This window comes from Amblyraja radiata, chromosome 8, assembly GCF_010909765.2.
Source record: "Amblyraja radiata isolate CabotCenter1 chromosome 8, sAmbRad1.1.pri, whole genome shotgun sequence".
In the NCBI taxonomy this organism is placed as follows: Eukaryota; Metazoa; Chordata; class Chondrichthyes; order Rajiformes; family Rajidae; genus Amblyraja; species Amblyraja radiata.
In genome coordinates, this window is record NC_045963.1 from 39,293,934 (window position 1) to 39,311,825 (window position 17,892).

General features: G+C 42.4%; 1 protein-coding gene and 1 long non-coding RNA gene across 23 annotated transcripts in view; one reads left to right on the forward strand and one right to left on the reverse strand.

The window, feature by feature from the left end:
- Positions 1-17,892, reverse strand: part of LOC116976083 — a 21,303-nt gene continuing 3,411 nt past the window's right edge. Inside the window, exons 2-3 of the long non-coding RNA XR_004412870.1 lie at positions 11,949-11,955; positions 1-11 (exon numbers count right to left, since the gene is read on the reverse strand). This is a non-coding gene — a long non-coding RNA (uncharacterized LOC116976083). The remainder of the gene's footprint in view (positions 12-11,948; positions 11,956-17,892) is intronic.
- Positions 4,389-16,337, forward strand: sertad4 (SERTA domain containing 4). Of its 22 annotated transcripts, none has more exons than XM_033025600.1 (6): positions 4,389-4,673; positions 5,202-5,327; positions 6,775-7,042; positions 7,384-7,558; positions 13,539-13,654; positions 14,511-16,337. In XM_033025600.1, exons 4-6 carry the CDS (start codon positions 7,399-7,401, stop codon positions 15,300-15,302), a joined length of 1,068 nt encoding a protein of 355 aa, XP_032881491.1. In that variant the 5' UTR covers positions 4,389-4,673; positions 5,202-5,327; positions 6,775-7,042; positions 7,384-7,398; the 3' UTR covers positions 15,303-16,337. The 22 variants fall into 22 exon arrangements, 21 of the variants coding, with proteins under 21 accessions (XP_032881491.1, XP_032881488.1, XP_032881493.1 ...); XR_004412868.1 differs by lacking the exon at positions 4,389-4,673 and adding an exon at positions 7,922-7,994 and having other exon boundaries at positions 4,754-5,327; positions 6,937-7,042; positions 7,384-7,543; XM_033025601.1 differs by lacking the exon at positions 4,389-4,673 and adding an exon at positions 4,978-5,110.

Sequence of the window (17,892 nt, forward strand, 5' to 3'; positions counted from 1 at the left end):
AAATGCAGAATCTCTAGCCTGAGTTCCCATTACTTTCCAATTCAAAGGAGTAAAAGCCCATACTGACCTTTGTCCTTGGTCTACTCCATTGCCAGAGTAAGGCCACATACAAACCGGTAGAACAGCACCTGGTGTAGCTTACAACCCAATGGTATGAACATTGAATTCTCCAATTTTACGTAACTCCCCCTTCTTTTTCTCCCCTCTCTCTCTGGTGCGCATTCACTTCCCTAATTACCACCACCCCCCTTCTCTGTCCATCCCCTCCACCTCCCCTCCAGTAAACCACCATCTGCAGTTCCTTGTGTCGCCAGTAAAGGAGCCTTTGTTCAGCATTCTGTGTCCTGCCAGACGTCTGGGAGCCACCCCCATCAAATGGCTGGAAGGCAGTCAGTAAACCAATTGACAGCATGTACAAACTCCGTACAGACAGCGCCAGTACTCAGGATTGAACCCGGGTCAATGCCGCTGTAAGGCAGCAACTCTACTGCTGCGTCAGTGAGCGGCCCTTTGCAAGGTATCTCTGTGCAACACCTCAGATACAGTAGGAAGTTGGTGCTTTGCTGCCAGGTTCCATGATGAATACAATATTGAGGTCATGTTGGAATGACAGACGGGGAATTTGGGACATTTGTGTGCCTTCTCAGAACATTCTGGGCCCTTAGAATGCCATTTAAAACAAAATCTTGTTCTGGTTTTATGGTAACTACCCACAATTACCCCATTTCTCACTCCCCTTTCTTCCCTGACCCCCCCCCCCCCCCCCCTCCCTCCATTGTCGCCTTCTCTTCCCTCCCCTGAAGAGTCGTGGCTAACATTGCTCTCTCCTCCAACCCTTCCACTGGCTTCACAATTCGTAACTTAACTATCGTTGAGTTTCACAAGTCTGAACTCTTTATCCTTTTGGGCTCACACCTATCTTTTCATTTCTGGCCTTGTCCAATAATTTGCCTATCAAAGAAAACCTGTGGCTTGTGTTCACTTATTACCAGCCATGCTCTCTCCTGCCAAACCTCTCTTCGAGCTTTATTTCCTGCCCCCCCCCCCCCCTCCCCGCACCCCCACATCTTGCAATCAGTCTGAAGAATGATCCCGACCCAAAACATCACCTATCCATGTTATCCAGAGATGCTGCCTGACCTGATGAATTACTCCAGCAATTTGTCTTTCCTTGGTTTTAAGGTGTGATGGTGTCGACAATATGAAGGTGTTTTTATCACGTTATCAGCAACACTGAAGTGATTCTTATCATAACAAACCAGCTGTAAACATGCTTTGGGAAACCTTAGACATTTTTTAAACCTACTCACAATTAATTTAATTGTTTGGATGATGTATGCATACCCCTCAAGCCTGGGAGTAGCTCTGCATACAGGGCCTGTCCCACTTACGTGTCCTTGGCACGCAAATTACGTAACCTTTTGGTCGCATTGTCCCTCGAAGGTCACGCGCGATTTCATGCGCCTGCACAGCCGTCTGGAGCACGTGACGTCATTTGAAGATGGACACCAAGCTAGAGCAACTCAATGGGACTGGCAGGATCTCTGGAGAGAAGGAATGGGTGACGTTTCGTGTTGAGACTTCAGCCTGAAAAGAAGGGTCTTGACCCGAAACGTCACCCATTGCTTCTCTCCAGAGATGCTGCCGGTCCCGCTGAGTTACTCCTGCATTTTGTGTCCATCTTCAATTTTCTTGGCCCCGCTCTGGAAGTAGAAGTGGGGGCGGATCCGGACCACAACGGCCGTGAGCCCCAGGCCGAGTTCGACGATTGTTTGCCTGCTTCTGCTGCTGTTGGAGGTGAGGAGGTGAGACGTTGCGTCGCGCCAGGGTCTTGGGCCTGTCCCACTTTGGCCGTCAGTTACGTGACAGGCCGTTGGCGCGCGAAGATTTTGTTCGCTACAAAAATTTCGGAGCCCCGCGCGATGTTGTGCACAACTACATACCCCTCCGCGCTTCTCAGTGGTACCGGCCCTGCGCGGCCACACGATGCCCGTGCGCCTCAACGCGACGACAAGGTCGCGTAATTTGCGTGTAAGTGGAACAAGTCCTTACATGTATAAACATGCTCACAATCAGCTATCCTATGGGTATATCTTCAGCCACACAATATTGGCTAATGCCCAGCTGAAACTCACAATACAACTACCTTCTCAGGCCAGTGCCTACAACCAAAAACCACCATAAGTGTGCCAAAAAACGAACAATTTAATTACATAAATTAAAATATTTATGCCTGTAATTTCTATACATTGTTAATAGTCTCTTGATTTATTTTCTATGGCTCTGCAACTCCTATTGCCTAAATCCTTCACTGCGATTAAAGCACTGAAATAAGACATCCAGCTTTCAGGGTAGACATTTAATTGCAGATACTTAATGTTCTCTTGCTACACTCATGTAAAAGCTATTTTTGTGCAGGTGTGAACTTGTTTAGAATAACAGATTTGATGCCTGCCTTAACACGGCCCTGGTAGGAATTTGTTACCTTCGGTACTTGCACTCGCCCTTCAGAACAATTTTAGTTCAGGTTGACAGCTACTAGTCAGTCTCTGGATATTACTCAAGCAATTATTGTTACTATATTACCTTGGTCTCTTTCACCTTTTCATGTCCAACTCCAATAGGAATGCAGAAAAAGAAATAGAAAATAGGAGATAGCCCATACAGGGCAAAACAATGCACTTTATTAATATTTCATTGAACCCCTTATTAGTATACTGTGGCTAGTTACATTATCTACAAATAACACTGCAATTACCTGCTAAGATTATTTATAAGCAGGTCCCAAACACACATCTACCACCTAAGAATTAGAAAGTTGGGGCATTAACACATCCTTCTAAAGGATCACTTCTCAGTCATACATCATGATGACCTGGAAATTTGCTGCTATTCATTATCACTGGGTCTAAATCCTAGAACGCTGTAGATAGACACAAAATGCTGGAGTAACTCAACGGGGCAGGCAGGATCTCTGGAGAGAAGGGATGGGTGACGTTTCGGGTTGAAACCCTTCTTCAGACAGTCCGAGACGAAGACATAGAGATATGGAAGGGTAAGGTGTGAAAATGAGAGATCAAAGGGAACAAAGGAAAAGGTCGAATAGATTATTGTTAGCGGTGACAATGAGGTATACACTAGTTGGAGAACTCAGGGGGGGGGGGGGGGGGGGGGGAGGGATGGAGAGAGGAAAAGCAAGGGTTACCTGAAGTTAGAGAGGTCAATACTCATACCACTGGGTTGTAAGCTGCTCAAGCGAAATATGAGGTGCTGTTCCTCCAATTTGTGTTGGGCAACGACAATGGAGGCCCAGGTCAGTATGGGAATGGGAAGGGGAGTTCCTCTACAGCACAGTGGATATATCTTCAGCTGATGGGCAGAAAGCGATTCCACTAGGCTGCTCACTAGATCTCTCTCTCGGACAATTTAAGCCTTGCCAGGGGTGTCCAGATGATGTAAAAATAAATAAACGATAATTGAGCCTACAAACGGAGTTCCAAATTGATTTGAAATTAATTAAAAAACACAAAGTACTGGAATTACTAATGGGATCAGGCAGCATCTCTGGGAGACGTGGATAGGTGACATTTTGGGTTGGGATCCTTCTTCTGACTAACCAAACTAATGATCTTGCAGGAGAATGTTGAGGCCGGAATGGAGACTTTGCATACTGAGATTTCCTTCCACCATGATTTTAAATGCAGCATATTTGGAGCCTTCTGTTAATAAAAAAAAGGACATCGAGTCAAATTGCTGGTGTATGTGAGGGTCAACTTGCAGATTAAGGTCAAGCTGTTGGCTTGCCGCTACTTTAATTACCACCTATTGGCACCAATCAGTCTGCAGAAGGATCTCGACCGGAAACGTCGTCTACCCATTCCCTCCAATAGATGCTGCCTGACCCGCTGAGTTACTCCAGCACTTTGTGTTTTGCTCAGGATTCCAGCATCTGCAGTTTCTTGTTTCACCTGTTGGTTCCAGGTTGGAGACGTCACAATCGCTGTGCATGTGATAACCAGGTCATTGAACGTCCTCAACCATGCCTGAGCCATTCGACCCCAAACCTCGTCAATTCCTTTGCTCCCGCAGATGCTGCGCGATCCGCTGGGTTCCTCGTTTGCTGTCTCAATCCTAGCATGAGTGATCAAGAATTGTCTGGGCCTCTGATAAATCATGGTGATGGGGGTGAGCTGGCTGACTTTTATTTCTTGAACAATCATAGAGAAGAAATATGTTCCTCTTAACCTCAAGATCTGAGGTCAAAGTCTCAAGCATTTTCCAGTCAAAATCAGCTCGATTAGGGGACACGAGGAATAAAAGACAAATACCCCATCTGCAAATCTTGGCTTCTCACCACCTCACCCCACGGCAAGGAACAGATATTTAACTTTGAATAATGTTAGGTCTTCCCTATTCTGCCCCTCCTCTGTCACCCCCACACTGCTCCAAGTCTCGGTCAAGTTCACACCACAGTCTTCCTGCAGGCGATACTGGAGTCATTCGCAGTCGGGCCAACACAATAGTTTTGAGCCCGCTGGAACGCGTCAGACAGGAATTACTAGTTTCCTAAATAATTTTGCAATTGAAATGATTCCCTGTTTGACCTTTAATCCCTAAATCAAGACATTTAACATCCAGGTAAGGGTCAGTCTGCGCAGGGCACTAGATGCAGGGTAAGTGTTTTATTGTCATATGTTCCAAATAGAACAATGACATTCTTACATGCACAACATCATATGTAAATAACAGGGGCGATGATTTTTGTTTGTTGCCTACGTACACGATAAAGTAAGAGGTGGCCGAATAACAAGGCTTTGTGTTAATCAGTATATTGGCAATATGATTTTATTTTCAATGTACAATTCAAAGATGAAACTCTTCCCTAGCGTTTGGCAGCTGAGAAAGGCGAAAATGACATTGAGGTCCCGGGACTTTGCCACCTGGTGATCCCCCCCACCCCCACCCCCACCCCTCTCTCTCCCCCTCAATAACGTGCACGATTTTTGAGTTAAGTCGCTTTGTCAATTCCTGACGTCCCCAAGGCTGAGGTCAAGTCCGGTTGCCAGATTCCTTCGGTGCGGGCCTTGAGGCGAGAAAGCAGCAGCAACTTGTGAGGTAGCGCCGCCGGACATCCCGGGGCGCTCGGTGGGGAGGGACTGTGAGGCGCACATTGATCGCCCTAATCCGTGCTCTTGTTCCAGCATATAACAGCGAGGGCGAGGCGCGGGCTGTCGGGCGATTCGACAAAGCATCTTAAGTGTGCAGCAGCGAACATAAACACCCTGACTCGCAATCCGCAGAAAGGAGGGCGACAGTGAGGAGACCAGGTCAGTAAGTAAAGGGGGAATTCATGTGCGCAGCGGGGAATCTCGGAGGTTCATTCCAGATATGCGAGTCTACCCCGGGCTGTGTGCAGAGTGGGGCAGAGGGATCCACCCAACCACTGCCGGCGGTGTTATGTGTGTGCCCAGTCTAGCTAACACAAAGCAGCCACTGTTGAAGCATGTAGAGGTTGGGCGGGGTAGGCGGGCGGCATCCTAGACTTCGACCCAGCCGGCCGCACGGCGACCTTTCTGTAGCCCTTTACTCGCGTTGTAGTGAACGCGTTTGGTGCAGTAATAATGGAATGCAATTTGATGCAAGACTGCAAACTGAGACTGGAGCGAAGCGATCCCACGGCCCGCAGATGTGGCGGAGGTTGAATCTCTGTTTTATTTATCTCCGGGTGTCTGACATCCTGAAATCAGATCGGACAGGAAAGCAAGCAAGTTTCAAAAAAAAATCCTGTTGCCACGTCTGGCCGCGTGGTCCTCGATGGGCATAAAAAGTGCTCTATAAAAGGAATGGGAGACTACACTCCCCTGGAGCCAATCCCAGCGGTTTTCACAATGGTGCACGGCTGCATTTCTTGGGATCCAATCCTTCCAGTGACCCCGCCCCGTTCCTCAGACAAATACTGGGAGCATTCATTCGGCGCCTGGACTGTTTTCCATCTATGGGGAAATTGATCTTGTAGGTAGGATTCCTGGGGATATGACTGTAAGAACTCAGAAATGTTGGCATTAGCTTCGGGTGTCCCGGGCCAGGTTTACAAACCGGACTGCTGACAGGATCAGGTATGTATTGAGGGTGGGAGGGTAATCAAGATCCCTTAACACTCCTGTTTTAAGCAGTTTCGGGTATAGATTTGTTTTGAAGTAATTGATTAGTTGCAATTATCTCAGTTGCGCGCTATTTTCCCATACTGTGTTTGTTTTGGGACAACGGGATTTTATAGGAAGGTTGGATGAACAGGGAAGTTTTAATCAGAAATCACGTCTTAACCAATTTCTGGTCATAAGAGACGATGGCACGTTTGTGGATGATTGATCGGCGCGAACTCCTTCGGCAACCAGTCCGAAAGATCTCCCCTGTCCAAGTTAAACATCCATAAAAACGGGATTCACCTCTGGCTCATGGCTTGGAAATTCCGAGCGCAAACTGCCCAGGACATTCCACGCCAGAACTAACTGGATCCCAAATGATATTTGGTATCATTAATCCGCGCGGAATGCTGCCTGAAATACGCATTCGCTGTAACCAGTGTGGCAGGGAGGGCTTGGTGAGAGTGAGGAGGGTGGTGGGGGGTAAAGGTTGATCGGCGAGAGTTAGTGACCCTAGTTTGTGTAAACCCAGCCATTTACATCACATTTACTTTCACCGTTGGCAGAAATGAAATACGCCCTGGAAGCACACGGCTGATTTGATTTGTGTTTTGTTTATCTCCGATCTCAGGGCTGCTCTTTCTCTCTCCAAATACCAAGGCTTGTTTAATCTGCATGCTTTTGACGTTGTGCGTGGCTCCTTCGGCACTCGGCGCACACACACACACACACACACACTCACACACACACACTGAGTCTATTCCCAGCCAATTCTCCTGTTCCGTTCTCACAGTGGTTTGACTCCAGGAGCCCGACCCGCTCTTCTGAAAACATTCAACCGATTTCCCTCAAGTTTCCCCCAACCTGAATTGCGGACCGGGATCGACTCCGAATGACAGGTAAGGCGTTAAAGTGTCTCATCCCTGTTTTTCCTCTGGGATGGGTTCCACGCCTGTGGGCAGATGCCACTGTGTAGTGGAGGTGCTGTCGATGGGAAGGACCCGCGGGTGGAACGGTTTCTGGCCGTTCTGGAGAGGGAGTGGGCTGGTCGAGAGGAGATCGATTGGGTTTTTTGTTACTGAGAAGGGAAATTTACACCGGGCTGGATAAGGCGGGGAGCTGGAATTACCCGAGACGTTGCTGCAAAGAGGAAACAGTAACACGGAGAGGTTTGCTTTTGTTGAATACGTTGTCCAGGTATAAAGTGGACTAAGTGGTTCCTGTTTCTCTGGCCCTTCAGTCCCTAGGTTAAGAAATGACATTGGTGATTTCGATGAGCAGATTATGCGATCTTCCCATTGAAGAGGCTTCAGATATCCCGGAGTACGCGCCCATCTGGGAAGAATCTTTCAGCAAAACCGCAGCGATTTCAACCCAGATTAAATACGGAGAGCCCACAGGTCAGTCGGGAGCAGGTACCAGACATCGCATCTCATCTCACCCGCTTGTGTTTTTCTCCTGGGCTCCAGCCCCGTGTGTTTGGGTGCGGGCGGTCTGCACTCCGGGCTGCCAATGTGTGCTGCTCAGCCACAGTTTATAACGGGGGCGGCGAGGGAGAGCCAAGGTAGGTGAAAATCAATATGAATTTCACAAGAGGAAACACAGACTTTGTTTTGTTTTTATCCCGATTTCTTACAACTGCCTGCCACAGTGTACAGCCATATATATATATATACATACTATATATTTCAGAAAGCTGTAACAAATTGTTTTTGAATAAAATGACAGCAATAAAGTAAAAATAATTAATATTTAATCCCCAACATGATTATTCACAGATTGCCGAGGTGATCAACACGCTGTAGGGTAGTCTCAACACAAAGACACGTGCTGTTCATTGTAAAGTTCGCAGTAAGTGTGCCGGTCTGTAGCTGTTGGTCCGTGGCAGAGATTTCAAACTGATAATTTCATGGGGTTCAAATGACCCAAGCTTGACTCTCACAATATTTAAATCTTTCATAGGTCTGGACATTTCTGTTAGCATAAAACATTTTCACCAGTGTCAACTGGTTAAAATGATGTGGGGGCAGGGAGAAATTTGGAGGTTGCTGCTCTCTTTAACCCAGTCAAAATTAACAGACGGAGGAAACTATAAAGGGAAGACACAAAATGCTGGAGTAACTCAGCGGGATAGGCAGCATCTCTGGAGAGAAGGAATGGGTGACGTTTCGGGTCGAGACCCTTCTTCATATAGAGGGATTCACTTTCACTCCAATAGTGCTATCAAGTATACAACTGGTTAGTCTGATCACAACATTTTGATAACTGATTCTATATCAAGTGTTCACCAAAACATATAAACAGTCTTTGTATGTTATACCAAAGCACAGCATTGTGGCAACATGACTCCAGTCACTAACTCTATGGTCCAGGATAGCCAAGTGTATGGCAGAGTTGTGATGCCCTTTTAAGATCTGCTGTTGGATTATAGTGACCAGAAAAGCACTGGCGTGACAATTTGGAACAGATCTGAAGTTACATGAAACGAGGTGAGATCCTCATTTAAAGGTAATTAGAATCATAATTCTACCATCCAAGAACAGAATCATCTAGGGTCTTCCCAGGAATGGCATGTGATACTGATAAAAGTCTAGCTATCATCTATGCCAGCATTGTCTTTGGAAAGATTGAACAAAATGTGGAAGCAATGTGCAGCCTGGTTTGACACCAATCTTCACTAACATGGTTATGTTGTTGATCTGTTGGTTAAGAGCATGGCTTGCATGCACAGTGGAGCAAGTGTAGAATGAAGAAAATTTTCTGAAAGCAGCTGTATTCCAAACTCTTTAATGGAGATTACCAGGCAGGCAGGAAAAGATTCAGGGATCTGCTCAAAGTCTGCTTGAAGAAAGGAACCATTTTCATGAACTCCTGGGAATCTTTGGCTCATGACTTGCTCCGTGGAGAAGGAGTATTTAGGATGGTTTTGAAAACCCCAAGACCATGCATTAGGGTAATACGGGGACCCTGTGTAAGCAATGGAAAGAGCGGACAACCTCACAAACCACCCACCCCTGTCGTCCCAACCTGCCTAATCTTTGCAAGAGTCTGTAGTTTTTACATAGGCCTTAGTAGCCACCTCAAAACCCACGAAATTGGGGTAGAAACAAGCCAGCCTCGATCTCAAAGGACTAAACTGGTTATCAAAGTACATGCTGAGGCCTTATAATGGAGCATGGAACTGTTTTATTTTAGCAATGGCCATATTTAATTATTCCAATTTAGCATGATTTTATTCCAATTGTGTTCTGCTTCTAGAATAGAATAGAATAGAATAGAATGCCTTTTATTGTCATTCAAACAGCTTGGTTTGAAAGAAATTGCATTTTCTACAGTCTTACACATTCCAAATATGAGCGTATTACATAAGGAACTAAGATTGCATATTGCACCCTTTATCAAAGATTTACATTTTTCGCCTGTCATTATCTTTCAACTAAAATGTTTAAGGACTTGCTTTAAAGAAAATAGAGATAGGAGTGATAGCATTGCACAAATTAGTTAACTTGTTGAAGGTGAGATGGTGGAGATCTGGAGAGAAGCTCAATAGAAAGTGATCTTGGAAAAGTGAGCATCTTTGGTAAATGCGGCGAGAGCAATGAATGCATTTGTTATTGTTTGTTCTATCTGTCTCAGTTTGCAATGCTTGGACTTAAGGGAGCTGAAGTAAGTGCGGTACCAAGAAAATAACTGGGGTAAGATAGGAATGATAGCTGGGGTAAGATAGACATCCAGTCAGTCATCACCTGAAAAAAACGCAAAATATGTTGATTGTTTTTAGATTTAACTATTTTGATGTACTGCTATACCCAGAAGTCAACATATTTCCCCTTTCAGTTGTTGACTAGAAGTTTATGTCTCACCAATTTTCAATTTTTCTAAATAATATTGAGTACTTAATATTTTCTACCATGATTTACAAAGTGACCCTTATACATTTCAGTTGCAGCTATAATTCAAAGGTTGTACTTTGGTTTTTCAACAGTCATCTTCATTTGCTTCTGATGCATTCCTAGTATAATCAACTATATTATTGGTACTATCTCAGAGCAGTTATCAAAAATAAAAGTTTCCATATGCGGGAGGCCCAGTGCATTCCAGAGTTAAGTGTAGAAATTGATTTACCATAAATTCAAAACACTTGTCAGATGGTTCCTGAGATTTAAATTTTTCAACATTTTTCAATAGTTGTCAAATTCAGGACATATGGTGACAGTGAGCAAACTGATCATCGTTTGATGCAGTAGGAATGTAAGAATAAATTGCATATTTATACATTTAATTGTTATGTTTTTGTTGGGCTAGTACTTCAAAACAGTGCAAATAAATATTAGGTAGAGTTTCCACTCCTGGCAATAATCCATGGTAATGCACCCGTTCATTTTGTTTTCATCATACTTGTCTGGAGGTAAATTTAGGGTAAATTGCACAGAACACCTTGCAACATCCTGAGATCACAAAATGATGTCTTTGTTAAAGTTCTTTTTTTTCTTTAACGTTAGATGGAATGCTGCCTATCACACAGAAAGTCAAGGAAAATATAGCTCTTCTCTGCATGTCCATAACAACCAAATCTTAGCCTACATTTAACACATTTTCAATGGGCTAAAAGCAAATTTTCCCTTTTTGAGTTAAGCTGAAATTACCTGTAAAATAAATAGCTTATATCATATTTTTATTCCAGGACAAATCAAAATCGAGAGCATGATAAAGAATATGATTTAAAAATGGAGTAATATGTGAAACAAAATATACTTGTGTTTTTAATACTTCTGCAGTGTGCAGTTGCATCATAATTCTGTAATTGCATTCATGGACTCTGGTTCACCAATATAAATATGTAAGTCCCAAAGTTTAAAAGATTTTTCTCCAAACATGGTCTCACTCAGATGAAGCTAAGATCAGAGAAAAAAAAGTGTGGTGGTCAGTCTACCTTAAAGAATGAGCCTCCATTTCTTTTTGGCAATTGATTTAACAGTTGAAATTCTTTAGCTTCTGCAGTTTAAATAAACTGGCCAAAAAGCTTGATTTTTACTCTCATCTTGGCTTTGGGATTCAAAGTAGAAGCAGGATTGCACAAGTTTGAGTCTAGCAATAACCTTGTTATAATTGGTCAGTCTTTCATAGGAATTACTTTTAGGAATGTAGGAAATGTGCAATCATTCATTCCCTCAGCAGATTATTCTCTGGAATCATTGCTGACCTGAATTACAATCTTATTTACTCACGTCAGTTCAGTTCAGTTTAGTTTATTGTCACGTGTAGCGAGGTACAGTGAAAAGCTCATGTGCTCCAAATAACGCAAAATCTGTACCAGAGACCTTCTTCTTCTTGCGTATGGCATGCACAACCTAAAGTTGGACAACTTGTTCTATTTGATCTTATTTGATTGTGCACGCCGGGTTGATTGCGTTCGTCGAAACAGGGCGGACCACGTGAAGGTTGCAATCTCCCACCCCCACCAGAGACCTTAATCCTAATCATTAAAGGATTACAATTTCAGCAACAATAATGGGTTTGGTTAAGGAGGGAAATATTGTGTAAATCTCTAGGCATCAAACAATGTATAATGGATAATTGTGCATGTAAAATCAATGTGTCACTCATGGTGTATACCTGGAAATTCAAGAGAAGGAGATAACTATAGATTAAGAAGATTTGGCTATCTTAATTCATCTTTCTGAAATTACTCCAATACTTCCCAGGTATCCCCAAATTTCAAAAGATTTTCTCCACACATGAACGATTCAAGGTTTTGCCTTTGTTCTGTTTCTGAATCCAGTCTTTGAATGAGAATTTCCTGACATCAATCCTAAATTTATCCTTATTAATTTGACCGTGTGGCTTTCCTCTCACATTTCAAAGCCGTAAGGGTTTGTAGGTTAATTGGCCTCTGTTTAAAAAGATTGTGTGGGGAGAGGATGTGAACGTGGAACAAAATAGAACTAGTGTGAACAGGTGATCAATGGTCGGTGTGGTCTCAAAGGGCCTGTTTCCATGCTGTATTTCTCTAAAAAAAAAAAGAGCCACCTCTTTATAATATAAGTAATGATATTAAGGAATTGTACTTGTCAAATGTAGCATTTGAAATTCTACTGTTGCCATTAACAAGAATCTCATATTAAGAGACAGCACTACACTGAATTGATTGGACTCCAACAATGTTGGATTGACCCCTCTGGACTTAATAATTCATTAATTTCAAAAGGGATGCTCGAGTCACAGGATTACTTAATGAAGAGGCAATGTATCATCTTTCATTCAGTGCGACAAAAATAGCCAGAGGAAATGACTCATTCAAATCTCTTGGATTATGGCAGTAATAAAGTAAAACAATAGGAAAAAAAAGTAGCAATTATTATTCAGAGAGATGTTTAATGATCATAACTATGCTGAAATGTCAATCTTGTTATGTGGCCTTTAATACAACAGAAATAATTGCGCTCATTGAATTGTACGCATTGAATCATGAATACTGCAAGGCCTGGATAGAGTGGTCGAATAGTGATAGGCCTGGATAGAGTGGATGTGGAGAGGATGTTTTCACTAGTGGGAGGTCTAGGATCAGAGGCCATAATCTCAGAATAAAAGGAAGGTAGATAAAAATGCTGGAGAAACTCAGCGGGTGAGGCAGCATCAATGGAGCGAAGGAATAGGTGATGTTTCGGGTCGAGACCTTCGATTTTTCCAGCATCTGCAGTTCCTTCTTAAACATTCAGAATAAAAGGACGTATCTTTAGAAAGGAGATGAGTAGGAATTTCAATCTGTGGAATTCATTGCCACAGAAGGTTGTGTAGGCCAAGTCAGTGGATATATTTAAGGTGGAGATTGATAGATTCTTCATTATTAAGGGTGTTAGGGGTTATGGGGGGAAGGCAGGAGAATGGTGTTGAAAAGGAAAGAGATCAGCCATAATTGAACAGCAGAGTAGTCTCAGTTACTCAACAAAGTACCTCGGTGACTGCCAATCACCCCCCCCCCCCCCCCCCCCCGGACACTTATTATTATTTATTCAAATCATTTGCTATGTCGCTCTTCCAGGGAGATGCTAAATGCATTTCGTTGTCTCTGTACTGTACACTGACAATGACAATTAAAATTGAATCTGAATCTGAATCAATGGGCCGAATGGCCTAATTCTGCTCTTATGACATGAACTTATGACGACATGCCATTAGTGACATTTTAAACGTGCTCTTTTCCCTGCGACGAATAAGTCAATAGGATGTGTAATTGGAAAATAGTATTGCATGTACATTCGAATATTTTATTGACTTTGGAATTGGTCCATAGCAGCAAATACTTTATTAATTCTCAATTGTAAGGGGAAAAGGATAAAATAATAGTGAAGAAATCTCTAACCACATGTTACTGCCTTTGATTAATTTTTACAGAATCCTCTTGCAAAGGAATCTCAAATTTTCTAACAACGTCCAAGATAGCATACTTCAAACGGAAATATGTGGAAGATGAAGATCTTCATCCACCTGCTCACAGTTGCTGCCAAAAAGTAGGTTGAAAGAATTTATTAGAACTCTTTTACAACTTAATGACTACTTTCCGTTATATTTGGTGCAGTTTTGTATCGACACAAAATAGAAGAAGGAGATATACTCCACGCATGCAATATCTGGTCAGTTTAGCAATGTTCATTACATCTCCACAGTTCTCCAGTGCTTTAAGAAGTTATTGATTTGAAAAATGATTAAGCATGAGAATCCTAGATAAAAACGGGGATTAAAGAGTTACTTTGCACATCTTCCAAAGCCTGGACAAAACATACAGGATCTTTGTTTAGTAAGGCCAGTGACTGAACAAAGAAAACTATAAAGATATGGGATATGTTGGTGATAAATCGCATGAAGAAGTAAAGAAGAAAATAATCATGCATATTAATTGACTTGTCCTCTTTTCCACGTTCTTCACATTGCAGGAACACTCTGTAGTTTATAGGATAGAGTTTGTGAATGGTTGAGGTTTAATGTACATACATGAACTCAATTATAATTATATCAGATAGCAATGGGACCAAGCTTGTGGAATAAAAATAGAAATATGAACAACAGTAAATCAAGAATGTTCATAGTTAGCCAAAGATAATAGGTGCAGGAGTAGGCCATTCGGCCCTTCGAGCCAGCACCGCCATTCAATGTGATCATTCGATTCAATTCAATTGCCATTTATTGTCATTCAAACAAGCGAGGTTTGAATAGTATTTCGTTCGTTCATGGATGACCATCCACAATCAGTACCTTGTTCCTGCCTTCTCCCCATATCCCCTGACTCCGCTATCTTTAAGAGTTGTCTTATTAAAGAGAATCATATGGATTTATTATTTGATGACTTACTTTTTTCCTTTGGTTTAGGCACGGACATTGGTCGCTCCTGAGGATCGTACCCACATACTTCGTTTATCATTGGAAAAATTAAGACTTATTGAAGATCCCGAAGTATTTTTGCGTCGATCAGTATTGATCAACAACTTACTGAAGCGGATCCGAGGGGAGATGCAGAATGACTGGTATTTGTCTGCCTGCTCTTTTGGGGAGACGAGGCCTAATAATTGGTTTGGATCGCAAGACACTACCTGCAGGAAACGGCTGCGGATTGCCAAGGAATATGAGAGCAGCCTGCATGATTGCTGTTTTTACCAGGAACGTGGCAACCAGTATTCAGTGATACCTTTCTCAGTTTATAATGGGGAGAGAGTTGCCTCCACTCTGCCAAGTTGCTCTCGCCAGGGCATGGGCTGCCCTGACGTTTACGGAATACACAGCACGCATCCCAGAATTGAACTGGCAACCAGTGCATTGTCTGACATTTATGAGAACATTGAAAAAAATGGTGATAAGGAAATCAATAAGGGAGATGAACATCAAAAGGAAAGCAACACAGAGAAACATACTTCCTGCGAAAGGGGCCTCCCTCGTGTGTGCAGTGATAAGGAGGTTGATTGCACAGCGACAGGCTTCAGAAATGATGGAATTGTTTCTCCTGAATCTGGGTTAGATTCCAGCATATTAAAGCAATATGTAGGCGATCACAAACTTTGTTGTGTAGAGGAAGCAAAATTAGAAGCAGCTTGTTTTGCAATGGCCACAACCAACAGTTTAACAAGCATAGCTAAGAGCACATGCAGAGTTAGTGACACTTATTAGCAGGCACACCCATTACAGAAACTGATGTCGAATCTTTACCATCATGCTGATGCACTTTATACCATTCTTGAAACTAGATCCTGAAGAAAAAATATGTAGGAAAGGAAATAAACCAGCACATTGTGGTTTGGTTTTCTTAGACTTACCATTATAGCAGGTTAAGGTTTTATGTTATAGACAGTGGTTTATACAGAGAATAACTTGAGTGTGATCGAAGGTGCCTTAAATTTGTTACCACAGTGTTAAAGTTTGCAGGACTATACATATCATCTGTTGGGGGTTAGCTGTAGGAGATTTTATAATATTTTCTTATATTTTGACTTGCCACAGAACATGAGCTCTAACACATAGAAAGCGAGAATTTTTGTTTGTTATTTTAAAATTACCATTTTGAACAGATAATGTGTATAATTTCAGCCTGTTCTCTGTGTAATATTCTTGAATAAGCCAACAGTGTGTTCCATGAGCAAACATCCAGCTGCTTGAGCATTTCCATAGCAACAGTTAGACGGCTGCAGAGAATTAAATTTGTGCTGTACAGTCTGTGAATTGGTGGCTGACATAATTCCTCCATTTTTGCTTTTGAAGAATTGCAATGCTTTACTTAACCTTTAAACTAAAAAAAAAATTTCTTCAAGCTTCTTTCCTGCTTTTTGCTGAAAATCCAAAATCATTTTATCGACATAATCATCAGCAAACACCATAGAATGAAATCTTGCTCGTAGGGACTGCTCAGTTGTAACTGGATTTTAAAACTTTCGGAGCCATATTAGCTCAAATGAGGAATGGAAAATGCTCTCCATAAAACCAATTGCATTTGGAGTGATCAAGTCCTTTACATTAAGGCATTTGCTTTTTTGTTGTGATTGTGGCCGGTATTTATGTTTCCAATGCAATTGTATATGCTTTTATAAAAATCAAAAAAATAATAATCGGGGTCCTTTTCCACGTGATATGGTAAATTGGTTCATACAAGTGTTTTACAGTAAAATGTGATTTACATGTAAGATATTTATTAAACAGTAGAACATTTTACCCAGGAGTAGTTCAATATTAATTTTCCTCAGAATACGTGGAAACAAATTGGTTCCAAGTGGGAATAGAAATGATTAAATACAGTAAATCAAGTTTTCTCCTGTCCAAGTGTATTTGGAAATAAAATAAGGCTTTAGAAATAAAAATAACTAGCTTGCATTTGAGAAATGCCTTTACCCATCATTATATACCCCAATGCATGTGACACAACAAAAGGGAAATTCATAGATTGCAGTTATTTTGCAGCTAATATTGATCTTCAAATTTGCCACCAAAAGCAGTAAGTTAAAGACCACATTTAACAATTGTGTTTTGGATGAAATTCTGTTGCTTGGCTATGAAGATATAGTACTATGCAACCAAATTGCTAGGTTATAGTCTCCTGTAAACAATATGAACCTGATGTCTTGGGGTATACATGCAGACTCTATTGCCATCTCACCCATTCTTTATTATTCAATCTTCTATTTGGATAGGTTGGAAAAGGTCACATCATAACTTCAGACCATTTATGCTAAAACTGATAGATTTATTCACAGAATGCACAGAATCAGAAAGACACACCAGAGTAAACTTGCCAAGGTGTGGTTTCCATTTGTAGACTTGCTGAACCTGTTCACTTTGAAGTACAAATTCCCCAAATTATGTTCCCATTTGGAAAATGTTTTGGGTAAAATTTAGCTTGTGACATTGATCATTCTTGCCAAGTTGCATTTTACTTATTAATCTTGAAATATAGTAGACAGGTTGAAAAATACATTATAATGAGGTTATGCTTGGAATTATGCAGTGAATCAATTAGGCTGTGGGCCGAGGAGCTTTTTCGTTCAGGATTGTGACCCAACTCACGGAACTACCTGCATTTTTAACATATTGTGTAAAAATATATAAATCATGCCTGAAACTCGTCAAGACCAAAACCTGCACATTTTTAAGAAATATGAGTAATTGTCCAATCAATGCACGTTTGACATGAGGTCGGACGCAAATTGACCAATCCTGCGCTTTGTTTTATGGTCGCTAGGCAGCGAGGACCCTGGGATCATGGCTGCCTCCTCATTACATCTAAACAATAACAAGGTTTCCAAGGATAAAGGTAATGCTAACCTTGCTGATCATTTTGTTTTTCAATTGATTTATCTTTATAAAGTTATGATGTGAACTGTTAAATAAAAATGATAAATAACAAATGTAGAGCTAGGGTTAGGATTAGGGTCAGTCAGTCGGTCTGTCAGTCTGTCGGTCGGGCTTGTCGGTAGACCGATAGATACTGTGGGGGATCGGTCGGGCTGTCCGGTGGGTGGTGAGCGTTGGGCCTGGCCTCCGGTGGGTGGTGAGAACGGTCGGTCAGCCCGGGCCTCTGGCGGGGTGGTGAGCATTGGGCCGGGCCTCCGGTGGGTGCTGCGAGTGGTTGGACGGCTGGTGTTGCAGCAAGCGTGCGGGCGGACTGACGGAGTTGGCGCTATGGTGCTGCTGAAGGCGGCCTGGGCGGCGTGTGGGGCAGTGCTGGCTGAGGTGGACGCGCTGCGGGGCTACACGTACGGAGCCTGCAGCC